Genomic DNA, 26,012 nt, shown 5'->3' with positions numbered 1-26,012 from the left:
TTTACCTGATATAGTAAACTGTACATATAGGAAGATTATATGATTATAACAACTAACTTTCACAAGTATTATAGCACTCTAATGCATGTATATCGCATTATACAAAATTTTCATCCTACGTGTTACTAGTTAGAATGATAAAACAAAAGATAAACAAAAAATTTTAATTAAATCATAGAATTTATTCAGGAAAAGATACAATCATAATTTTTATAACTATAATTATGAAAGTACATTGTAAGTTTATAAATAAACGGTTCCCGCACAAACACTCTTCGAGTCACCAATACACTTTATGTTACTGTCTTTGGGCACTTCCTCCTGCACCCCCAGCTTCTGGATTTGTTGCGGATGATAGAACAACAAAGATTAATGCAGGAACAATGTACATCCACTGAAATTCAAAGCAATAATATATAAACTGAATTTGAAAAAATTAAATATACAAACATTGTTTAGAACAAAAAAACCTACATATCTTGCAAGGAAAGATCTGTTATCTTTCGCATCTCCTCTTTCTCTTGCTTCTCTTTCACGTTCAAGTTTCTGAATATATGTAGCAGTGTCCGGAACTGGTCCACCATCAGGATACTTAACAATAATGTTGGTTGTCCACATATTTGTAAACGGACTTTCTGTACTACAAGGACCAGGCGACGATACACTCACAACTATTGGCTCGGCTGCGCTATCCAGCCAAATTGTTATAACATCTTCAAGATCAGAACCGAGAAGATAACACTACGCGTGGAGAAAACATTATAAGTCTTATATATAGATATATATGTATATATAAAGTGAAAGCATAGTCAGAGGAATAAGATTACCGCAGGTACAGAAGTTAGAAATGTTATTTCATTTCCTGAAGAGGTCCGAGCTACTGCTTTAAGTCTGTATTTGCCATCATGTTTAGCAAGGTTTTTTAATTCGTTTATATGAGATTGTAACAATCCATTTTGTCCAACAACAGAAGCACCGCTACGAACACTTGACACTGTGACGTTACCTCGTTCTATAAAAATGGGCTCTGGCTCGTCGTTAAATGCGTGCCATAATCGTAATTGTAACCAGCCGTCATAATCGAGTTCGCTCTAAAATTTTAGTGGCTGTTTAAAACACGATAAAATATCAAACATTATAAAAATTTGGAAGGTATACTAACCCCACGAGCTAACGATGAAACGCTGACTAACAAACTTAAGAAAATATATATCGTTTGCATTATTAAAATTATTTATTCTCTACGACGTATAAGAAAATCAAATCAATCTCATTTTATAACATTAATGTATTTTACAATTTATTTATCGAATAATATTAATGGAATGTGCGAATTTTTGCACTACGGTGCAAGTGCTTTGACAGTCAGTCTACTACCGTTTGATAGGTTTAGATATTTATAACCTTAGCATTTAGTAATTAGTTTTACTGAATATTCTGTTGAAATTGTTTCGAATTTGTTATCGGATTTTATTTCTCTAAATTTATTTTAAAAACTCATTGGATTTTAAAATTAGGCTATGCATGACAGCGTAATTGTTTCTTCTATTTCTATTTTTATTGGCTAGTTTCTAGTATATATTTATAAAGTTTATATATTTCAACAAAGTACTATACTTTCCTCGCCAATCATATTATGTATACTGAATAGCGTACAGTATTACTATTATAATTCTATAGTGATTTTTCTCTAACTTACTATATTAGTGATTTAGTATATGTTACACGCAGTATTGCTTTTTACAATATACTTCGAACAAAATTATAAGACCATTTTATAAAATATTTAATAGCTGGAAGTAATTAAACCATGAGTTTGTATTACTTTTATACATTAAAAGGAGATAGGTTCATCTAAATTTTAAAGAATATAAAAATCATATCATAGTGAATACCATGTACGAACACATCATCTAGATTATGAACGGTACTCATAATCCAGTCTTGTGATCTGTCATGGTCTCGACACGTATATAATATATCGGAACCTAGGAAAAACCGACCGAAAATTGAGTTGTAACCACGATCGTATAAACTGCTCTCGATATTCATATACAAACGCCTAGGGAATATCGTCTAAAAATGAAGCCGTGTCTAGTTGTGAAAAATCAACATGGAAGACAAGAAAGTTCTTATTCTGCGCATGCGTGACGTTTCTGATAATCAACGTTTAAATTCGATAGGCGTCCCGCGGAAAAGCGCCCTTAGCTGCCGACTCCTTCACATCTGTTGCAAGCTAATCTATATTATATCATTTGTTCGTGCCATATCGCATATGCGCAACATCGCTTTATACGAAAATCGATTTCAACTTTCCTTTAAAAGCGAAAATGAACGCTCTCTGAATCATTGCAACAAGTTGCCGTTAGTCATAATGTGTCGAATGAAGTTGAAATGATAGTATGTTCGTATCCTTCTCTTAAAACTAACAGCTTATATATTATAATATTTAAATTTATTTTACGAACTCAGAAAATATATTAAACAAATACTAAACTAAACTATATTGTATAAATAAAAACTGTTATATAATATTAATGATAAAATATTTATATTTCGGATAATATAAAAGTTGGTTTTTAATATTTTTTTAAAAATATAATCAAAGCAATAACATTTAATCTAAAGTTCTCTTTGAATTAAGTACTTAATACTATCGCTAATGTCTTAATGTACTGCAATTTTTAACAGGTTTTAAAATAACTTCGTCGAAGTAGTGTCTTGATAACTTCTGATCTATTGTTCCACGAATAAGTGAAAGTTTATCTAAAATAGTTTACCAGTAGTAGAACGCAAGGTCGATCGCCGTAGTTGAAACTGTCTTTAGCAATGTAAGTATGAGTAATTGTAGGAATCGAAGTAGTCAGATGATTTATAGATACCACGATAACGCAGTTAGGATACCGTCCGTGAGTGGCATTACTTGAACGCACAAATGGGTGGAAATAATTGTAAAGGATTTCTTCCAGGGAGTTCTAATACTACGTCAAGCACATCCGCCAAGACAGGTGAAAACTACATATCTTTTTTCTTAAGCTATAGATTCATAATTATATATGACATTATTCAATGATATATGGGGTTTTATATTGGTGTTTTTATTTATTCGATTCACACCAAGAGACAAAGTTTCCTTATAGCAACAAGGAAAATTTTAACTTGGAATATTTTAACAAAGAATTTTTTTGTTATTATCTACATTTAACTTAAGCAATTTATATATGAAATTCTAACAATCGTGATTTATATATGTAAATAATTTAAATAAATATACATAGTTGCTACCAGAATATCGACTTTTCTCTCATATACGATAAATCTAATTAATGATGGGTTTTTACGTTCGATAATAAATGATTACGGATATCAGATAACACATCTAACATATCTAATCATATTTCCGTATGTATTAACATGTTTAAAAAACTAGACACGATAATTTGTTGCAATACATTAAAATAAGATGAATAAGAATGCATTGCATGTGTTACAATATCTTGTTTTGCAACATCAATGGTTTTATGTGTGCGTGTATTTGAAGAAACCTTCGAATAGTTTCACTATACTTGTAAATGGACAAGAAGTCCATTTTAAAGTTACAATTCATTTAATGACTAATCTATAAATGTTTAAGTAACATTGACGAATAGTTGCGGTGAATAATAGCAGAACGACTTGACAGTATGCGCTTATTCATTGCGAAACAATGTACGAAACTATCGTTTAACTCAATATTTCACGTTAGTGGGAAAATAAATAACGGAAGAATGTCAGAATTACAGAAAAGGAAAATTCACATTTGTAGTGAGTGTAACAATGAAATTGAAGATATTAGGCGGTCGTATAATAAAGCAAAATGTTGTTGCAGTTGTGAGTTAAGGACTTGCCATTTGCACGCCAACGTATCTAATGAAAAATCTAATGAAATTAATTTATCAATATGCAGCTATATTGACATTTAGAATATTTAAAAATATTTTACCAAATTAAATAAAAAAAGAAAAATATTAAATCTATTCCAGTTACAAATTGATATAAGTAGATTTTTTACTTGAATAATTTATATTTACTTAGGTAAACCAGAGAAGTATGACTATGTTGAAGATGTGGTGTGTAATAAAACGGATATCAAAGAAAATGAAATGAAACTGTTGCCACTTGGAGAAAGTGGGGCAAAAGTCTTGTTGATTAAACAAAAGGGGGAATTACATGCTATTGGTACAAAATGTACGCATTACGGAGCATTACTTCATACAGGAGCGCTAGGAGATGGAAAAGTAAGGTGTCCATGGCATGGTGCATGTTTTAACATCAAAACAGGAGATATAGAAGATTACCCAGGATTGGATTCTTTACCATGTTACCAAGTAATTTAGTGAACAGATATGTTTAACTTTTAATCTTGATAAAATAAAATTTAAATTTTAATTAAACAGGTAAATGTGGATGATAGTGGTCTTGTACGTGTGAAAGCAAGGCGTAAGGATTTAGAATTCAATAGAAGGGTCAAGAAGATGTATGAACAAGATCCCAATAATAATACTACTGTCATAATAGTTGGGGGTGGTCCAGCAGCTGCAACTTGTGCAGAAAGCTTGCGACAGGAAGCCTTTACAGGAAATATCATTATGGTCTGTAAGGAGAACACAGTGCCATATGATAGGGTAAAGGTATCCAAAACATTTGATATAGACATTGAAAAAGCAGTTTTGAGACCACTTTCGTTTTACAAAGAGCATAAAATCGAAACCAAACTGGGTGTAGAAGCTACAGGTAAAAAAATGAAAAAGTTAACACAAACTATCTTTCTTTTGGCATAAAATATGATGAAATTTTATAATAAAATTCATTACAGGATTAAATACAAATGACAATGTTGTTCATTTGAGTAATAATGAAAGATTAACGTACAATTATCTATTTATTTGTACTGGAAGTATGGCCAGAAAACCTGACATACCTATTAATTTATCTAATATTTATGTATTAAGAGACTACACAGACTCTCATGCTATATCCTCCAAATTATCATCAGACAAACATATTGTAATACTCGGATTAGGTTTCATTGGTATGGAAGCTGCTGCTTATTGTGTAAATAAATGTGCATCTGTTACCATCATAGGGAGGTCTACAGTTCCATTACAAACAGTTTTTGGTACAGAAATTGGTAACAGAATCAAACGCCAGTTTGAAGAACAAGGTACTAAAGTATATCAATAATATCTAGGTGCTATACTGTATCTGATTTGTATCAAGTTAGATAAAAATAATCAATATTGTTTTTTCAAGGTGTTAAATTTATATTTGAACGTAATATCGCACAGTTTGTTGCAAAAGATGATGATAAGAATGCTGTAGGTACAGTTGTACTTACCAATGGTGAAGTCCTTCCTGCTGATATAGTGATCGTTGGAATTGGATCTAAATTATATACAGATTGGATAAAGGATACTCCTATCAAAATGTTACAAGATGGCAGTATCATAGTGGATAAGGTAGATTGTTATTCAACAGTGGATGAATCGAAGTATCAAATTTAGGAAACATAAAATTCTATGTATAATTTCAGTACTTAAAAACAAGTGTTGAAAACATATATGCAGGTGGTGATATAGCGTATGCACCGCTATTTGGTTCCGATGACATTTCAGCTGCAATAGGTCACTATTCGTTGGCCCATTACCATGGTAAAACAGCAGCATTAAATATATGTGGTAAAACTACTGCTGTAAGTGCCGTACCATTTTTCTGGACAACATTATTTGGAAAGAGTTATAGATACGTTGGTACGTTATGCTTTTACATATAATACATGTAAAAGAGAGATGAAACGTTATATCGTCATAGTAATTATTGAAAATTCCACAGGATACGGAGAACCAGAGAAAGTAAGAATTTATGGTTCCCTAGAGAACTTGGAATTTTTTGCATATTACATTAAAAATGGTAAAGTTATCGCTATAAGTAGCATCGGAGCAGATCCTATAGCAGCAGATTTTGCAAATTTCCTGCATGAAGGAAACATACTAACAGAAGCGGAGATTGATCAAGATCCATTTGGTTGGATAAGAAATAAACCGAAGGATTTAGAGACTAGATTTAAAACTGAAACTATCGTAGATCCATGAATTGAAATCATATAAAAATTATTTAAATGAAATTCTCATACCAGGACCTTGATATTGAATTCTATAACGCATTCTGTATTTCTATAATCTATTTTTTTAGAATTTCTAAATAAAACTGAGCCTAACATAATACTATGTTTAGCTTTTGTACAATTATATCGTAGATACATCGTACATTTTTATTTAACACAATTCTTTGCTTTTAACAAAATAGCAAACAAATTGTACCTAATTAGAAAATAAATACTAATCCCAAGATTCAGTTACATTCAAATGACCTAACCGATCCATGATAGTGACTTTTCTGTTAAATTTCGCATTTGTATCTTCTTTGAATTTTGTCATCAGATTTGCAATCTTCTCTTGCTTAAGATGACTCATATGACCATTTGATTGCTCCACAGTAAGATAAGGATGCCTTAATATCAACATATTCGCTTCTTCCCTTTCAAGATCCTGTTTGAATTGAAAAATATCTCTCAATGTTGGTTTTTTACGTATACCGTTTTTCCTGTACAAAATATAATATTTAAATGAAATTCTTGTTAATAATGGTGTTTACGATAATGCAGTTACAACAAATATAACCTTAGGTCCTAATGCTACGTTAGGTTAGAAATTAATTTGTTTAAATGATATTTTCTTTGCGGTAATACCACCGTATTAGACACTACATTACGTGTTTTATGCTATACTTATTAGTGAATTGTCACGACATAATAAAAAAAATATGTATAGTGATCGAATAAGTAAAGGATAACCTTAGAATTTTATCAAAACGAGTGATTTGTACATACCCACGAAATCTATATGGAATATTGTGAACTTTGTACAAAAGTATACTCGTAATACGCATATCGAATACAATTCCCTTTTGTTTCGATATTTAACACTTAATTTTTGTTTACTTTGCTTTTACGATGTACTTTCGTGGTAAGTGGCTTCAGCGACACCTATCTCGATATCTTACGCAATTCGCGGTCGAATTTTTGAATCATCGAAGATTTGAATTATATGTATTCAAATACGAATTTAAAATGACAAAAAGTGTATGTATCATTCTTTGATCAATAAATCTTTCGTGAATCACTTTAGAATATTCTACGATTATCGACGTATCGTAAATATTCCAAGGCAAGTATATTATTACTTTTTTATTTATATTCCTAACCCGCTTGTTAATTAAAACTTGTAAAAGGTGAAAGTCAAACGCAATAATAATAATAATAATAATAATAATAATAATAATAATAATAATAATAATAATAATGATAATAATGATAATAGAAATAAAAATAATAATAACGATGATGATGATGGTGATAACAGTAAATAAAATAATAATATTTTGAGGTAAATATAAAAATGTTTGAGAAATAAAGTAAGAAATTAATGCTTACTTAGTTGCTTGTATCGATCTTCGTTAATGGATAGGATCGGTTTAGGAAGAAAGGGTTGAGAGAAATTAAAGAAATCGTGGTTCCATGAAAGAATTGATCTATTTGATAGCATTTCAAATTTAAGACAAAAAGAAAAGGTGATATTCTTATAATTAATAACAAACACGTTGTCAAATTACGAAGGAGGTTCACACATTCGGTTTCCGCGTTTATACGCGAGGCTTTCGGTTTTCATCACCATTATTTTCTCGTAAGTGTCGTCTGCCTGTCTTTCTTTCTCTCTCTTTCCCATTATTTCCTCTCGCTTGTCTATTTCTCCCTAAATTATACGTTTACATTCGTAAATTGCACTCGCTCTCTCGGCATTGTACAGTATTCAAATATCTCGATAATAAATGTTCCTCGCGACTAATTTATATCTATATCCTGACTTTCGATATTCGTTAATGGCAAGGTGCATGAAATTAAACGGAAAAATAGATATAAATAGACAATAGACAGATAGACGGACATAGATATAGACAGAAGGACAGACAGGCAGACAGATAGATAGGCGAGCAGATAAACTACACGGACAAATGGTGGACTACGCTATTCAATAACTGTGGCTTTCCTTTGAAACGATCTACGCGCATTAAATCCCTCTGTTGGTTTCGCTTGTTTCCTATATAAATCGAATTTGAAATCCTTTCTATTCCGACACCCTTATTCAACCCCGTAAAAAAAGAAAAGAAAGAACGTCTTCGCACACGTGCACACGTACAATTGCGTAACGTAATCGTGTCGTATTAGAAATCTCCCTTTCCCTTCTTCGTCACTCTCCAACATATCGATTACGCTGTCTCCACCGTTTTGAACACTTTTATTTCTATTAGGGGATGCTGGGTGCCAGACTCGCCACTCTTTCCGCTAAGGATTATCATACAAAATAATTAGAAAAATGTACAAAAATTCATAAAAATAGTAATAGTTACACAGTACAAATTACATCTGGGTAATTAGAGTAGTGTGATCGAGAAACGAGCATGAAAAATTACGGTTCCCTACTAATATTACATTTTCTTCTTTTTTTTTTTTTATTCGTGTGTATGTGTATGTGTGTTTCCCATTTTTTTGTCGTCGCTTTTTTAACGCTTTCTTTCCACTTTTTTCCATTTTTTTTCGTTTCTTTCTTTCTTTCTTTCTTTCATTTGTTAATTGCCGCCGGTTCCAACGAGTGTCGATCGCTCGTCCTCCATAGTCATAGGAGGGGAACGCCTCGTGGAATGATTTAGGCGCGTGCTAATTATCCATTATTCGCAAACTAGTTACGTTGTTGCACGCGTACATACACGCTTGATCCTCGCATAACTTCCCGAATTTTCATCTTTCCAACTTTTCATTCTTACGTATTAATTAAGTTTTCTTCCCCGAAAAGATCACATTACATACATGTACACGTATATCAGCGCAAAGTGAGTTTCGCTGTACTCCTATTGTCGTCGTTTGCCCGCATCAACGCGAAATTAATCTATCGTGATTTTCGACATCGGAATAGAGGAGAAGGGAAATTTCGAACTTTGATCGATCGAACTAATTTCACTGGTTCTATGGGATGTTACGCGATTCTATGGAAATTTTCGTTGGAACAGGATCGTACAGAAAAGGAAGATTTCGCTACGAATGGAGAATAGCAGGGAATAAGAGAGACGCGGATGGAAAAGAAGCAAACGATGAAAATACGAGTACAACAGATCGAATATTCGCTACGTGGCACGACACGTGTATCCACTTCATTCTCTAAACGTGATCTTAATTTTACTAATGCCACAATATGTAGTGACCACACCGTACCTTGCGATGTGGACGTAGTACAAACAGTCCCGATCCTTCTGAACCAAACAATACGGAGGAAGCTTACGGAGAGCCAGCCGAAATCCTCTCTAAACTCTCTAGATTCTAGACGACCGTTCGATTCGGTCGTAATATACATGTATATACGATCGGAAGAGAAAAGGAAGGATTGCCTCTCGTTCCACGCGGTCCCTCGTATCTCGGTTCAAGAGTTGTCTCGCGCGATAACACTTTTCTCTTATATATATTTTTTTCGCTTTTTTTTCGTCTTTTTCTTTCTTTAAAAATCGCTAAAAACTTGGCCTACAAAGTTTTAAAAGAACATAGAGCCGCGTACTCGACAAGGTTGATTCGTGTTCGCGAAATATAGAAAGTTTAGTTAACGATAATAAGGGGATCGCGCGAAACGAAGGCGAACCAGTGCCAGTAACATTGAAAATTCACGGGTGAATTCGAGAATACCGTTTTACCGATTCGCCGATCGAATCGGTCGTCGTTCCATGCATTCATCGTTTAACGAGCAAAGGAATTCGCCTTAACTCGAATCGACGCGAAACATTCGCAATTCTCTCGAATTCACTCCGTCGCTATTACCGATCAACGACGCGCGCGCGCGTTCCTCTTCTTCCGGCCGCGATCGTCGCGATCGTTGCGCGTGTTCGCCGTTCGTTCCCGTGTTTATTCGCGTCCAACGATTCGTCGCGCGATCAATTGCGATTAAACGTATGCGAGCGCACACACAAACACATATACACGCATCTCGCATCTTCACACGTACACACGTGTACACGTACACAGGCATACATGCATATACGTACAGACCGAGCACCCCCGACACACGAGCTTTCTTTTTCCATTCTTCGCGATTATACGCTCGCTCAAAAAACTTTTTTCTCTCTCTCACGCACGCACACGCATACACACTCTCTCACTCTCTCTCTCTCTCTGTCTCTCTCTCGCTTTCACTCTCTCGCTCTGTCTCGAGACCGATTTTTTCTTGTCGCGTTTTCGGCTTTGCCGCTCTTCTTTCTTTCGTTCGCTCGCCTCACTGACAACGAATCCCTCATTCGTCGTTCGCACTAAACGTATATCGATATACTTACGCACCTAGAACGGTACTCTGTGACCAAAAAAATAAATTCTATCGTGTACGTGCGTTGTATTGGCTAAGCTACAATTATCTCTCGCGATCTTTCTATCGATGGATCGCGATCCCACGATATCACGCACGCTCTCTCTTTCTCTCTCTCTCTCTCTCTCTCTCTCTCTCACTCTCTCTCTCTCTCGTCCAATTTCCGCCATTCGAACGAGAGCCGAACGATTCGAAGAAAATTTTTCGAATCCGATCCTACGCGGAACTGATCACAGCGTGAATTCGAACGTAATTGCGACAAAGAGAACGGAGATCTATCTTGTCTTTTAGCACCTCGCGAAATCTCCCCACCTTGTATCGGGTTAAAGAAAGTTTCGTAACTTCGCTTCGATTCGAGACATCCTTTGCGTAGATCGACGTGAGTTTGCGCTAGAGTTTACTTTTACCGGAATCGATCGACGCGTAATCGCGTGTCCGCGGAAACACAAACAGATCTGCAGATGATTCGCAATAGGAGAGATAAGCTTTAGGATATCGTGTCTTCTCGTTCTCTATATTGCCGAGCGACGCTCTGCCCGAATATCCGTCTCCGATGATTTTGCAGAAAATCGCGCGACCCTCGATTCGTTCGAGAAAACGAAAAAAGACAAAGAAAAAGAAAGAGAAAAAGACGCGAATTGCCTTGTTTCGGAGCAAGAGTCCTGGCTGGCTCTTCGTTCGAATAACTTCGATCTCGTGCACTTTCGATAACGAGAAGAAAGTCGGATCTAAACCTCTCGACGTAAGAAATATATCGCATACACATAGTAGTATTGCTTCGACATACTTAAATGCTAACGTAACGCACAAATGCGGCGTTTAAAAGTAGTTGAATGGTTCTTACACGATAAATCGATTCGAGTAAGGTAAAGAGACTAAATTTCATTAAAAATGCTAGTCGAACTTGTGGAGACGGTGTCGGCGGGATACGAACGCAGAGAACGGTTTATCGTTACGATATCGCGTTCTGCCTCTTTCTCTTTCGTCGAAATTTCTACAAAAAACGTCCACTCGTACGTAAGTCGATGAACCTATATATTTAACGAACGAACGATCGGTTAGTTCGTAATAAAATCCGAGAAAACGTGGAATACGCGGGACGAATGCGATCAAGGGAAACGAGAACGCGCTCGGTTTGCACCGAGGATTTCCATCGAATGGTAAAATTCGTCGAGCGACGAGCTCGCTAACGACAACTTTCGATCGTTGCTTCGTTCGTGTGGTTTCACTCGGATTTCTCGAAATAATTATTTCCGAAGCGAAGTTCTACCTCAACGCTAGCGTTCCGAAATCTACCAGAGTCTCGGGGAACTGAACCGAATCAAGTCCAGCGACGAAGGTGCTGCGACCGGCAATTTTTCCAAAAGAATAAAAAAAGACGATTGTTCGTTGCGTCCACTTTTTCGCGTAAAAAATCGTTGACCGTGATTGCATAGAGTGAATGGTCTTTATTGAAAAGATTCTCGATGGAAGAAAGTATCGTATAGAAAGACAAAGAAGATACATTTCGTTCATCCGTGAGCTTTGCCTATCGATAAAGAGAGTGTGTAACTATTTTATATAAATCTACAGGCGAAAATAGAGAGACGAACCAGCGCAACCATCAAATTAGTAATAAGTGGTTTGTTTCACTTAAGCGTAGTTACTTACTTAAAGTTACGTTAAGCGTAATGTGTACAATATCCTAAGACGTACAGCGCGATTTCCTCTCAGGCGCTGTTCACTTGGATCGTCGTTCGTTCAGTCAGACACATCGATCTTTTCGAGCCACGATCGAATCGATCGTCCATTAACGTTAACTTTAATACTATAACAAACCAAACGATAAAACTATTATTTTCCTATGCCTTTTTTCTCTCATCGTTTCCGCTCTCCTCCTCTCTATCCCGCTCGCTCCTTTCCTTTTCATGGAAACGTATAAAAAACCTGTGTATACGTACGACTTGCATGGTGAATCAAGTCCACCTCGTTTGTCTTTTCTCCAAGGACTACACGGTGTTCAATGTACTTGCGATCGTGTTTTACAGATCTCTCTCGGTTCATTATCGTTGAAAGATTGTTTCGTTAGAATAAAAGTAGCGTAAAAGTCGAACGTGGATTTGATTCGTGCCAGTTCCGAGCCACTAACGTCTACTTTATATAGATATGTGTAAAAAAATTACACGACAGAGTATATATATATATATGTATATATATAAACGTAACTTTCACCGAATGTAACCACGGGAATACCTTCTGTCGTACACTCGATCGAGGTCCTTCGGTTGTATCGGGCTTCGAATCGTTCGACGAGTTTGTAGGAAGCAAGGGAGAAGGATGTGCTACGTGTGTATGTGCGTATTTTGTGTAAGAGTGTTTGTATTCGCGGGTGTGTGTGTGTGTGTGTGTGTGTATATAACCGTATGTGTATGGCAAGCGTAATGCAAAAGTGTGTGAAATGTGAAAAAAAAACAGACACGAAACGATATCGTTGAAGTATGCATAATTTGCATTTAACCGTAGTACGAATAGAAATTCATTAACAAAACAGAAAAATATGAAATAAGGGAAACCAAGTCAACGTTGCTATATCCAAATACAATAATAAAGTACTTGAAAACTTTCCTCGGTTACAGACGAGCTAAAGTACCCTTAACGTTACCAACGATAATAAAAATGTGTTTAAAAATAAAGATCACCATACAACGATACAATACGCTATTCGCTACAATAACGTGGACAATGTTAAATTACAGGTGAACGTAGAAATAACGTACAAAAAGGATTTCTCGAATCGTGTAAATAGTCTCTAAATCAGTAGGACACATATTTAAATCGCGTTAATAATACCTATTGGTTTTTATCAAAAATTCAGGGATCGAGATACAAAGAAAGTCTTTTCCTTTTACGAATCGAAAATAAAAAACGTTTTCTCGTTCGTTTCGTAATTTCCGTGCAACTTTCGTGGATCGAGGATTGACTAGTAATATTCTTGCTTTCGCCTTTTCTCCTCCTTTTTTTTTTTTACATTTTTCTCTTCGTTTTTTTTTTTTGGTTACTTTTTCGTTTTTTTTTTTTTGTTCCTCTTTTTCTTCGATATTTTTCCTAAGAAAACCTCCGTCGATATACAAGACGCGACCCTCGACGATTTATTTACAAAACGCGACAAAGATTTATTTATTGCGACGCTATCGTGTCGTATCCCGATGCAGCGAAATATGAAAGAGCATACATTATTAAAAATAGAAATGCAGTGTAAGAAGGGGTAAAATCGCGTCTTGCATCACGACAGACGTCGCGTGACATTTTTTTTTTTTTTTTGTTATTCGTTCGTACGCCGTTTTCACCCAGAGGTGGGCAGAAAATACTACCACTGGTATATATAAAAAAATAAAGATGATCGATTAAAACGAGCTCCGCAAAAAATTGCTTTAATAAAAAATTATATCTTTCGAGAGTATGAAAACCTCGCAGTTTGGTAACTTCAAGTTAAGACTTAAGTTGCACTTGTAAGTTTCCTCTAATTTCATTCGTATCCTCGGCATCGATTATATTACAAAATTATATAGAAATTTGCGTTTTCATCGTTTTATACGCTAGGAAATAAGGGGCTATCTTAAGTAAACAGTAGTATTAGTAACAGGAGTCGCCTATATGATAACTTACGAATACAAATGGTGAAATTTTTACGATAAAAAACAAACGTCGACGTGTAAATGTACATAAAAAGATACGTACAAAGGCGAAACGACATTTAAAAAATTCAATCTTCTTTTTCATCATCGTCGCTATTGTAAATTTCATTCGTCCTTTCTTCTTCGTCCATTTCTTTTTTTTTCTTTTTCTGTGGTTTTCTCAACGTTTTTACTTTTTTTCAGCTTGTTTTTACTCGAACAACTTTTCTTTAATATCTAAGAGACGTTAACTATTTCCCGTAAAAATTTCCACAAATTAAAAGCAGTCAGACTTTCTATTTCTACGTAAAAAACGCATGCACTGTGCCCGCCTCTGGGATGCACTTAGCTCTGTATTTTCCATTTTCCGCGCTCCGTCTCTCATTCTCTCTTTCGCTCGCACGCTCCGCCATACATTTCCGACCATTCGAACACACGTACGAACATAAACACGCACACAGAACAAAGAACACGAAAGCACACTCACGCACACACGCAAGCCCTCTGTTACTCGATTTTCTTCTGCCTGCCACTTTGTTCCTCCATTTTGCTATTTCTTTCTTGCGTGTAAACTTTGCATCTCTTTCTCGTCTCCAAGATCTCGTTAAAAAAATAAAAAAATATCTTCTTTCCTCTGGTTCCGCGATAACTTTCGCTCCTGGCAAATTCCCATTTTGTCCATTATTTTCTCCTCGTTTCTCTCGCACTCCCTCTCGTTCTCTCTTTCCGCATTCTTACTACTGTTATACCCGTCCGCTTTCATTCGTCCGATAACAACATTGCACGGCTCCCAGCTCCAAACTTATACTGTCTTATAGCCTTATCACGTTTTACGCTCTAAGTGTCTCCGTTAAACATATACACGTACATACATTGAACTTATCGCTGTACCGCATTTCCATTGAACGCATCCAGACTGTTTGTAGCTGCGTGGTTCACGCGTACCGCGAACGCGATCGTATTTTGCCCCGTACAATCTATCGATGGCGCGCTACGATCCGGCTGCCAAGGAACAGGGTAGCAGAAATCGTTCTGTAGGCGAGTGACTGTAGAGTGGCAATGAATACGATGTTCGGCTTTCTTATCGAAGAAGGCTATATCACGTCGTCTCTTTTTCAACGCCAAACACTCTGGTGCCCGTCGACGCGATGCGATCCTTCGACCTCGGGTCAGACACGCTGCCCATTCTTCCAAGGGAAGCTACGCTGACAATATACCTGTGCGAGATCGATCATAGAGCATAGCTCGAGGATCAAAGAATAGATCGCAGCGACGATCGTCCGTTCGGAGGATCCTTCAAGCGGTCTTAGTTGACGCGTTGCGGACATTCTTCGACGATTCACGATCGCGTTGCTGACCCGAGATCGCGATACGATTTGACGTATCGAAGGCAACGCGCAAAGACGTAATTCCTTATCGGCGTCAGACCAACGGTTTCGGTCCACTTTTGGTCGGACAGAGATCTCTATCGATGCGCGATGCTTGCGTATATTACAAGCAATTATTCCAAGAACGTTACTTCTAAACGATCTACGGATCGCATTTATGTCTGACGCTTACAGGATATTCCAGCTTTAACGAGACTCAAGTTTCTCATTTATCGTTGCGCTCTGGTTTTCGCATCGAAAGTACTCTCTTACCGGCTTTTGTTCTCTGTACGCGTGCCGATCTGTACGTTTCCTAACGTGCACATGTCCATGTATACATCAGATGTACAAATATGTTCAACTGTTCTTTGGTACATGCAGATATATGCGTACATCTACAGTAGACACTCTAATAGTAATAGTGGTAGTAGAAGTAGTAGTAGTAATAGTAATAGTAAGAGTAATAGTACTACTAGTAGTAGTAGTAGTAGTAGTAGTAGTAGTAGTAATAGTAGCAGTAATAGTGGTGGTGATAGTAACAGTAACAGTAGCAGTAGTAGTAGTAGTAGTAGTAGTAGTAGTAGCAGCAGTAGTAGTAGTAGTAGTAGTAGTAGTAATAGTGGTAGTAGTAGTAGTGGTAGTAGTAGTAGTAGTAGTAGTAGTAGTAGTAATAGTGGCAGCAGTAGTAGTAGTAATAGTGGTAGTAGTAGTAGTAGTAGTAGTAGTAGTAGTAGTAGTAGTAGTAGTAGCAGTAGTAGTAGTAGTAGTAGTAGTAGCAGTAGTAGTAGTAGTAATAGACGTAGCAATAGAAATAGCAGTAATGGTAATAGTAATGGTAGTAATAATAATAATAATCATTACCGTCTTCGTAATCATAATAATTATAGTAGTAGTAGTAGCGGCATTAGCAGCAGTAATAATAATAATCGTAATAATAATAATGGTAATAGTGCTAATGATAGTAATAGTAATAAAGGTAATGATAATTAGTAATCGAATAATAGTAATGACGATAATGACAATTGAAAAAATAACAGCGACTATATTGATTGCGTTAAAAACATTATCAACTAGTAGTAATGCGTTTCGTAGCGAACGTATATCGTATGTAACAAAAATAGAGAAATTTGGAGAACGATGAAAGGAAAGGCGACTGAACGATCGCTTGCCTTTCGTAGGACTACGAAAAGAAGGAAAAAAGAAAACGAACAAAATACGAAGGTACGAAAGATGATGCGTTTTCGCGCGGAGCGAAAGAAGACCGCGCGACGGTTTAACGGAGGTTCGCGTTCGTCCACGTACTTGATCGCTCATTCGCAAATTCGAAGAAGGAAAGAAATCGTTTCGTGGGCGCGCGAACTTTCCGCAGTCCGTCGCCTTCGATCGTCCGCGTTTTATCTGCGAGGTATGGCTCGAGTTGAAAAAAAAAAAGAAGAAAAGAAAAGGCGCGCGTAGAAAGAATAACGCGATGAACAGGAAGGTGGTCGGGAAGTCCAGCAAGAACACAGATTAAACGAGAAAAATAAAATTTGCAAATTGCCTCTAAACGAACGCTAGTCGTTCGAACGCGATCTATACAATACGAGAGCGATAAAAATCGTAACGCTTAAAAAAATATAAATCGATCGATAAAATTGTACGTGGAAAATGGTAGATAGAAATAGGATTGCTCAAGCATATCAGGAGCTAACTAGAGGTAGGATCGACTTGGTCGATCGCGTTTGGCGCTTCGTGTTTCGTGCCTGGTATCTCGCGCTCGCTACAATCTCGCTTTTCCGCCATTAATCGTCGTCGGTTCGCTCGTGTTCTCGGGGTTTACGCAGAGCGAGTCTCGAAAGCGTGAACGCCTTTTCTTTCTTGGACAAACGACCACTCGCCAAGGATCACCGAGACTCACGACGCTTCTACCTTCCCAATCTCTCTCTCTCTCTCTCTCTCTCTCTTATCGTCGGCTTTTCTCTCGCGAATAATCGTTTTGAGACGATCGAATCAAGCTAGAGAGATCGTTCCGCGCTTGTTCGCGACGATGACAACAAAACGTCGTTGCACCGGTTCTATTCGACGTTTATCGAGTGCAACTTTGAACGCACCATGATAAGTCGCGTTGAAAATAAAATCTCGATGGTCGATTCGTGGCGAGTACATCGTGTCCTCCTCTTTTGGAGCTTACGTTATACACGATGTTCGTGCTTTTTCGATTGCTCGTTCGACTTTCGCTTCTCTTTCTCTCTTTTCCTTTCTCACACGCACTCTCTCGTCTCCTCTCTCCGTTACATCTGTCGAAGCCATTTCACTCGTTCCGTTTCTTTCATTCCTTTCCTTCGCTAAACCCTCCTCTTTCTCTCTCTCTCTCTCTCTCTTTCTCTCTTTCTCTCTCGCATACACACACACGTATTCGGTGTATTCGGACGCACCTATATAATTTCATGCAAGCTAAGACGCAACCATCGTCTCTCGCATTTTCTCTGAACTAAGATATTTAGACAAGAATATAACAGCGGTATAAAAAACTTTTCAACACTGAAAAATACAAATCTATCGTAAGTGACTACCATTGTTACTCGTTCCCCCAAAATGTTCATCCCTCCTTCTTTTCTCGCTTTTCCCATCCTGTTTCGTAACCCATACGTTTTTGAATCACTCGTGCGCGTTACACGAACGACAGTGTACGTGTTACGTCGCGCCTGTGCTTATGCAAGCATCGTTCGGTCGGCATCGCGATATCTTTCGTTATTCGAAACTTCCGCTTCTCCGCTTTTCGACGCGTTTCCACGCTCCACAATTTTCCTATCCGTTTCTCTTGCATTCCGCTACTTACTGTCGTGTCGCGCAATCAACATCTATATTTCAAGTTTACATCCATTATCTTTTCTTTTTTCAAGTCCATCAGAATATATTAAATATTTCGATCGTTATTATCAATTATATATTAGTATTTTATATCCTGTACCTACATGTACACACACACACATATATACATATATATATATACACAGAAATATGTATATACATGTAAACACGCGTATATACATATACATGTATATGTATATATATATATATATATATATATATATATATAATTGTCATTATATTATATATTATGCTTTATCACACATATTACAAAGGAGGTGAAGAATCATACCTAACATATTGTTTGTTATTCTTGTAGTTGTTGTAGTTGTTACTTTTTTTTTCTTAAGGGCGATTTTCTCAAACAATAACTTTGCTGCGAAATGTAGCTTATCATTATCATTATTATTATTATTATTATTATTTATTATTATTATTATTTATTATTATTATTATTATTATTATTATTATCAATCGTCATCGTTATTATTTTTCTCTTCTTTGCTTTAAATTCTTAGCGTGCCATTGCCGGCAGACTTGCGTTTCCATCGTGTGTACGCGTGCACGTTCGTACGTATAAAGTTTCGCTATAGGCGACTACAGAGTCGCGGTTATTCCCTTTATCCATACTTTCTCGCGGCCTCAGCCCCTATTTTCAACGCAGGAGTCGCGCGCGATGTTCGTACGACGAACGTTAAGCAGCGAGTCCATCCGATTTTCGTGATTCGCGGATCGTCAACTATTGTTTCTTCGCGACTTGCCGACTAGCAGAGAAATGTAAATTCGTCGAGTCGCGCGTAATATCCCGTCCGGTCGATCGTGCTCCAAAGCGATATGTCACTTATCCGCTACGCGTGGAATCTCGGCAACATTCGCGAAATAATTTTACCTAAACGCTGCTCAATTCGTATATCGGGAATATCCTCCTCGATAACGGTTCGCGTTTTCACGGTCAACTAAAATTTTCTAATTAATCTAAGCATCGAGTGTGCACAGAGCAACCGTTCGCGGTTCGTTGATCGAGCGCGAAACAAAACGAATCTTTCATCGATATTGCCCACCTACCTAGGCACGGAAATTTCGAAATTGGACATTGATTTGCGAACGATCGATAAGCGAACGTGCCGTTAAAATGTCTGATAAGGTCATTGTCTCGAGTACTTCGTATTTCGCGCGAACCTACGCCGACGTCAACATTCTGCCGGAACGTTTTGTTTTCATCCGAGGAAAAGTGACTGGAGTTCCGCGTACGAAAAACGCGCACGTACGTTCTCGCGTGTGTGTTTATGCCTCTGTTTGTGTGTGTGTGTGTGTGTGTGTGTGTTTGTGTGTGTGTACGGGCCCGCGCGCGTGCGCGCGAGCAGGGAAATCGGTACGATCCGTGTCAGAACACAGGTGAACGCAAAAAACGCTCGAAGAAGAAATTCGTTTAGTCGAGATCGCGCGATAGTTCTGGCACGGATACCGGGTTCGTTTCGGTCGTTCGTGGCGTGAAAACGCGCGAACGAGCCGAGATTTCTGTTCTACGGGGCATGATAACGCGAGTGTATCGATAGAAGGAGACGTCCCGCTCGATTCAACGGCGGAACGCCGCGCATTCGTCAACGATTAGAAAAATTTGTCTAGAAAAATCTCGATCTCGATTCTCGCCCAAATACTCGGCTCGCTGTCGAGTATCGGAACAATACTACTTTCTATATAATATATATTAATATATATATCATATGTATATGAATATATATATATATATACTTTGTTTTAATTATCAATTGATTTAGGTGAATTGGTACCTAGATAAGTTTCACTACGATTATATCGATCGATTAGTGGGGAGAACGTGTCCGTGCACGAACGAGATCGTGTGTCTAAGAGTTGGTCTCGTTTTCGTGTGTCGGTGTGTACGAGCTCGGGGTCGCGCGCGAAATCGTTTTCGAACGCGTATCGTTTCGTGCTCGTTTACGGGATGCAAATTTTCACCTAGTATATATATGATCCGCGGTAGCTTCGTAGCCGCGCTAACGCGATCAAAGGTTTTCCGATTCCTTCGAAGCCGTCGTTAACAGTATCTCTCGACCTCGAAAATTCTTCGCCAGCCCTCTCTCCCATCTCTCCGATCGATTTACGACCGAATCTCAACGCGTACAGAGACGCACGCGGCCGACGTCGCGTTTCCAACTTTCATCCCCGAGCAATCTTTCGTGGAAACAATACGCATGATGTACGCGGTGATAAACGAAAGGCAGCGTTACGATCGTTACCGATCGACGAAAATAAACGAATTCCACGCGTGTTTTCTCGAACCGCGCTGCGATCGAAAGTCAAGGAACGAACGGAGGAGACGCGACGACGTATTCTTCCGCGGGCCGTTCACCGCGCGTCGGAGTTGAGGGGCAAGCGAATCGTCGAGTCGAACGTGTTTCTCTTATCATCGAAGCGATTGGAAAACCATCTCGACGCACCGCGTCATATATGCACGCTTATACGCTGCGTTTGGTATATGCGTTTTTAATAAATTTATCCGTGAGATAGCGACGCTGCCGAGACGCGTGAATCGCAGCGCTTGCTTCCTAATCGCGTGAGTCGCCGCGTTTCATCGCTTCTCGTCCACGCGAGAACGGTGCCGAGCGTCGACAAAATTACGCTAACTAATGCTCTTCCCTTCCTTTGTCCTTTTGTTTCGCCCCCCCCCCATTTTCTCTCCTTCCTTCCTACTCGTCGTTCACTCGTCGCGCCCCTTCGTTCACAAAAATCTCACTCAATTTTTTCAGACCTCGACAAAGTTCTCCGCGTGGCTCGAACGATGTTAATCGTTACTCGAAATAAACGCGTCCATTCGCTTCCATCGCAACTATCTTGCCAGTCGACCGACCTAGGACACGGTCGAAATACCTTCTGTGTTCGCCAACGTTTTTCCAAACGAGATCGATAGACGTGTAAAACACGAATGCTCGCCACGAATATTTTCCTACGTTAATGTAATAGCCGATCGGTTTACAAGGTTCAACGTTGAGTTAAGTTGCGTGTATGCGAGCACCGTGGATAATTCGTGTGAACGAAGGGACGGAGATGATCGTCGTTAACGTGGCTCGTTTCTCCAGCCTTTCCCACCCTCTTTTTCTCTCTCTCTCTCTCTCTCTCTTTCTCTCTCTATCTCTCTTTCATGCACTTTCTTCTTTCTATCACGCATTCATACACACGTGTGTACAGACAATCGATTTTTCATTCTGTTTCTCGTTTTCTCTCGTACACTCTTCTTCTCGTCCCTGGTTTTCGCTCTGTTCTCTCACGCGGATATCTCGTACCTCGTGTGGATCCTAGACGTCACCTAATCTATGGCGACACGTATATACAAAAAGAGTACCAAAAAAATAAATATATATGTAAATATATATATGTATATATAGATGTGGAAATTACTTTTGTTTATTCATTTCTCGTTACTAAACGTACGCGAAGGTACGCATCGGTTAAACCACGATTAATTTTTATCGATTCGTTCTCGGATGACTAAATTTGTGATATCGTAGGTATGCGTGTACGCGTATGTATGTGCCTACGTGTCTGTGTGTCGTGTATATTTTTTCTTTACGAATGCGTAACACGCGAAAACGTGTCGTTAAAGATACTCGTCGTGCGAGGTTAATCTACGAGCTTATGGTTTCAACTGACGGTGCTGCTACGTATAAAACGACCATCTATTAAGCGGAACACATAACGTTGCATACTGATAACCATCCGTGTCGCTTCCACCGTTGCTTCCTTGTCCGAAATTCGCGTCAACTTTCTTTCCACTCTCGTTTCCTCTGCCAACTTTTTCCAACTACCGACTGCTTCGTATCCGTTTATCGAGAAGAAAATGAAAGATGATAGCTGCGGGCAGGATGTCGGACGAAAGTTAACGCGTGGCAACGGGACACGGTCGGAAGCGACACGCCGGCGATTACCACCGAGAAAAGTCCTCTGTTCCTCCTTCGAAGAATAAAACTTATAATAACGCGTCTCCGTCGAGATGAGATTTCATTTGAACTACGTCGATTGCATCATTGCGTTTGATTATATACATCGAGCGAAGAAATTCGTTAGGATCAAGAAAACGTGCATCGCGACAGCCGTTCAACGCGGATCGTATCGGTACAAGAAGGATCGGTCATCTACACAGCAGAAACCCGTGCAGTTTTCTTCGTATTTTATCCTATCGATTTAGCGTTCGTTCGCGCGAAAACAACGTTAATCTTTGCACGCGTTTCCTTCGGATCTCCTATATATCGGACGTATGAAGAGTAATTTGCTAGGAGCTCGATCGCTGCGTCTCTTCCCCGTCAAGAAAATTGTAACGCGTACGTGTTATGGATGTGTGTGTGTGTGTGTGTGTGTGTGTGTGTGTGTGTGTATGTGTCCGCCCTGGAAAGGAGCGTTACTGTATATTCGCGAGATCGACTTACTCCAAATACACTGATCCAATGAAGAGACGTTGGCCGCTCGTTGTTCGAAAAGAAGAAACGCGGAGGCCCAGGTACGTAGAATCGTTTACGTTCCAACAGCAAGTTCGAGGATCGTTTCCGGATTCACGGCCGAGATTAGTCCCGTGACTGGTTTCGATCGCGAGAAATCTCCCGTTTCTTCGCTCTCTCGGTCTCTCGGTGTTACGCCCGCTTCGGTGCTTTTTCCTTCCTTGACTTTCGAGTGCCGACGCGACCGTTCGTTTTGTACTCTCTTTTATTTCCTTGAAAATGAGTAACAGACTGTCCCGGTACGATCGTTACGGTTAAGCCTCGTACCATCGTTTTCTTTCCTCCCGTCGTTTCAGACATTTTTGGAAGGGTCGCTCGGTTAAGGTTTCATGTATTGGCTGAGGATCTGGTACGGTTAAGCAAACTCAACGCGCGATCGTGCGTTAAGTAAATTGGACTATCGTCTTTTCAACGTCCGTTTCGAATTCCGTTTCTCTATTTCGATCTCCTAAGCCCCCTGTTTATCCTTCCTCCTCCTTCTTATTTCGTCTCTTTTTCGCAATCTCTCCTTCACGCACGCACGCACACACACTCAGGCAAACGCGCACGCATTCTATTCTTTTTCTTACACTTTCGTTCTTGCTTCCATTGACTCTCGGCATATTTTCTCACCTCCGTCTCACTTTCTTTCCGTTATTCCTCTATTTTCTATCCCATGATACTTTTTGCTACTTACTTCTTGCATTCAAATAAGTTAATTAGTAAAAAATCGTTTATTTTACTCAAATATTTTGTCTACGAGCGCAACGTCACGTTTTTCACGCGGGAAACGCATGTGTATATATATGTATGTTATATATACATACAGATATATAACGTATATATACATATATATATATATATATAACGCACCTATGTAACATTTAATAAGTTCTTAAAAGCTAAAGACCGTGTGATACAGATAATTATCCGACACACAGCGATTCGAAGCGTGGTTGGTTTTTCATTACCTATTCAACGTCCAACGCGAATGGCTCATTTTGAAACGTTTGCGTCTTTATATTTATATCACTCTTCCGCGTTTATCTACCAGCTCGCGAGTATCGACCATTTTCTAACTCTTTCCGTCGCTCTGCCGTCTCATCTCTCCATCCGCATCTCCTCTTCGTCGTTCACTCACACAGGCATACACGCTCTTCCGATTCTTTCCAATCATTTCCTTTACTCGCTTTCGTCCCGATCTTTTGCTCTCTCGTGCTCGCGTTCCATCAATCTTAATCCTCGCGGTTTCACGTCGAATCAGGTACTCGCTATCACCTCTTACCGTTTCGATTCACGTTCACACTCGTACGTTCCTTATATATTTTCGTACACCTCTCGGGTCAGGTTCGAAGCGACGGTCGCATCCTTCCATCGAGGAGAGGGCAAGCTGCCGTTTGGCTACCTCGATCGACGCTCGATTCTGACTCGATCGATTTCTCGAGGTGGCACAGAACGCTCGACGAAAGAAAGGGACCAATTGCCCCGGTACGGCGCTCCGTTCCTCTCGTTCTCCGATTTCCTTTCGTTGCCTTGGCCTGTTCGACGAGAAAGAACAAGCGAGATCGCAAAAGGAGGCGGTGGAGCAAGTAGAAGAAGAAGAAGAAGAAGAAGAAGAAGGAGGAGAAAGTCAACAAGGAGGAAAGCGCACGTTCGTCGCGCGAAAGATTCCGGTTTCCTCCGAGCGACTGGCAAAAAACGGATAGACAATCGGTGGACAACGGAGAACGATGTTCCTCGTGGTAGCTTCTGCGCCTCTGCCCGACGCGCGATCGATCGACGAGAAGATCCTTCGTCCGTCTTCGGTCGACGCGCTACGAGAAAAGGAACGAGCGAACAGGCAAGGAGAGGAAGAGGAACACCTGGAACGAATCTTCCCGTTTGACAGTCGGTAATGGGAAGAGACGATCCGCGAGCGCGAACAACGATTGAAACCTCTCATCGGACGCGTCCAACGCGTGCTCCGTACGAGAGAGCTTTTAATTATGGCCGCCTACGCGCATTCGTAACTTATATATATATATATATATATATGTGTGTGTATGTATATATATATATACGTCGATATCGATATCGGTAACTAACGCACGTTCCATCTCGGTCGGACGAAAGGCGTTTAGGGCGACGGTCCGTTGTTCCTTCTTGGCCTCGACTCGTTCGTTTGTCATAAAGCGGAACTAGCGCGCAGCACTCTGTGTATTACCGACGCACCGACGAATCGTCGACGAGTCTTCCTACTCCGCTGCTAAACCGTTTCCTCGTGGTGAATTGTTGGTGCGCTGAGTGTCACACATACAAACTCGGAGATGAAAGATCGAAGTGGTCGTCGGTGCGAAAAGGTAACGTCGAGACGCATCGGCTGGCAGAAGACGATGGCGGCGGCGGTGGCGGCGGCGGCGGTGACGGCGGTGGTGGTGGTAGTGGTGGTGGTAGTGGTGACGGCGGTGGTGGTGGTGGTGGTGGTGGTGGTGGTGGTAGTGGATGTGTGGTGGTAGTAATGGCCGCGACGGTGGTGATGGCGACTGATTTGTTCGCCGTGTAACCGGTAAACACGTCCATGTAGCGGTGGATAGCAGAGCAAAGGTAACTCATAGTGGAATAGTAATGGTGGTGATTGCGATAGAGCGGTAATAGCAATAGCGATAATAGCGATAGTAGTGGAATAGCGATAGTACCGACGATCAGTGGGTAGTAGCGATAATAACGGTTTTCGGGCTGTGTTTCGATGCAGGTAGGTATGTGAGCAAGGGTGAGACGAAGTGTCGGACGGGCCGGGGGAGGTTGAATGAATGGAAGGGTGGGTGGCGGCGGGCGGTAGAAGGTTCTCATAGGGGGGGGGGGAAGGAGAAGTTGGTACGTAGAAGTGGTAGTTAATTAGCTAGGGTTGCGAGATAATTAGGGACAACGCAGCTGGGGTTAACACCAGCGGTACGGCACGGCCCGAGGTCGATCCGCACCCTCCTTCACCAACGGCTTGTGGAACTCGCGACCTGGTCGCGAGTGAATCGTCGCCCAGCAGTGCTCGCAATAGTACTGCAACAACAACAAATGAGAATGCGCGTTTCGGCGCCGTTGCTTTCAGTTTTTTCGTCAGGGGCTTCGTAGTTTGCCGCTCTCGTCAGTTCGTAGTTTTCGCTTTCGCCGTCGTTATCATCG

The 26,012-nt window shown here is 39.6% G+C and overlaps 5 protein-coding genes across 10 annotated transcripts in view; 2 read left to right on the top strand and 3 right to left on the bottom strand.

The window, feature by feature from the left end:
* Window positions 1-161: 161 nt before the first annotated feature.
* EMC10 (ER membrane protein complex subunit 10) lies at window positions 162-1,621 on the bottom strand. The gene is made up of 4 exons (XM_069128483.1): window positions 1,163-1,621; window positions 828-1,091; window positions 475-741; window positions 162-394 (listed from the first exon to the last, which is right to left on the bottom strand). Exons 1-4 carry the CDS (start codon window positions 1,220-1,222, stop codon window positions 299-301), a joined length of 687 nt encoding a protein of 228 aa, XP_068984584.1. The 5' UTR covers window positions 1,223-1,621; the 3' UTR covers window positions 162-298.
* Window positions 1,622-2,227: 606 nt separating this feature from the next.
* On the top strand, window positions 2,228-6,587 carry LOC138187472 (apoptosis-inducing factor 3). Of its 5 annotated transcripts, none has more exons than XM_069128296.1 (9): window positions 2,228-2,400; window positions 2,692-2,835; window positions 2,900-3,008; window positions 4,075-4,367; window positions 4,437-4,773; window positions 4,856-5,203; window positions 5,293-5,498; window positions 5,573-5,789; window positions 5,872-6,587. In XM_069128296.1, the coding sequence occupies exons 3-9, from the start codon at window positions 2,936-2,938 to the stop codon at window positions 6,129-6,131; spliced, it is 1,734 nt and encodes a 577-aa protein (XP_068984397.1). In that variant the 5' UTR covers window positions 2,228-2,400; window positions 2,692-2,835; window positions 2,900-2,935; the 3' UTR covers window positions 6,132-6,587. The 5 variants fall into 5 exon arrangements, with proteins under 5 accessions (XP_068984397.1, XP_068984398.1, XP_068984395.1 ...); XM_069128297.1 differs by having other exon boundaries at window positions 2,228-2,404; XM_069128294.1 differs by lacking the exons at window positions 2,228-2,400; window positions 2,692-2,835; window positions 2,900-3,008 and adding an exon at window positions 3,491-3,870.
* On the bottom strand, window positions 6,285-7,105 carry LOC138187477 (large ribosomal subunit protein mL63). Its single transcript, XM_069128308.1, has 2 exons — window positions 6,929-7,105; window positions 6,285-6,642 (listed from the first exon to the last, which is right to left on the bottom strand). Exons 1-2 carry the CDS (start codon window positions 6,985-6,987, stop codon window positions 6,378-6,380), a joined length of 324 nt encoding a protein of 107 aa, XP_068984409.1. The 5' UTR covers window positions 6,988-7,105; the 3' UTR covers window positions 6,285-6,377.
* An 8,735-nt stretch (window positions 7,106-15,840) lies between these two features.
* Window positions 15,841-25,398, top strand: LOC138187778 (protein rtoA-like). The gene is made up of 2 exons (XM_069128912.1): window positions 15,841-16,123; window positions 25,163-25,398. Exons 1-2 carry the CDS (start codon window positions 15,841-15,843, stop codon window positions 25,396-25,398), a joined length of 519 nt encoding a protein of 172 aa, XP_068985013.1.
* orb2 (cytoplasmic polyadenylation element-binding protein orb2) overlaps window positions 21,509-26,012 on the bottom strand; it is a 55,925-nt gene continuing 51,421 nt past the window's right edge. For both annotated transcript variants that reach the window (XM_069128292.1, XM_069128293.1), the window contains exon 9: window positions 21,509-25,889. In XM_069128292.1, coding sequence (XP_068984393.1) covers window positions 25,773-25,889 — 117 coding nt within the window. In that variant the 3' untranslated portion in view covers window positions 21,509-25,772. The remainder of the gene's footprint in view (window positions 25,890-26,012) is intronic.

Source organism: Bombus flavifrons, chromosome 15 (genome assembly GCF_040668555.2).
Source record: "Bombus flavifrons isolate JBK064 chromosome 15, iyBomFlav1_principal, whole genome shotgun sequence".
In the NCBI taxonomy this organism is placed as follows: Eukaryota; Metazoa; Arthropoda; class Insecta; order Hymenoptera; family Apidae; genus Bombus; species Bombus flavifrons.
The sequence above is the reverse complement of the archived record's forward strand: the minus strand, read 5'-3'. Positions and strand labels throughout refer to the sequence as shown.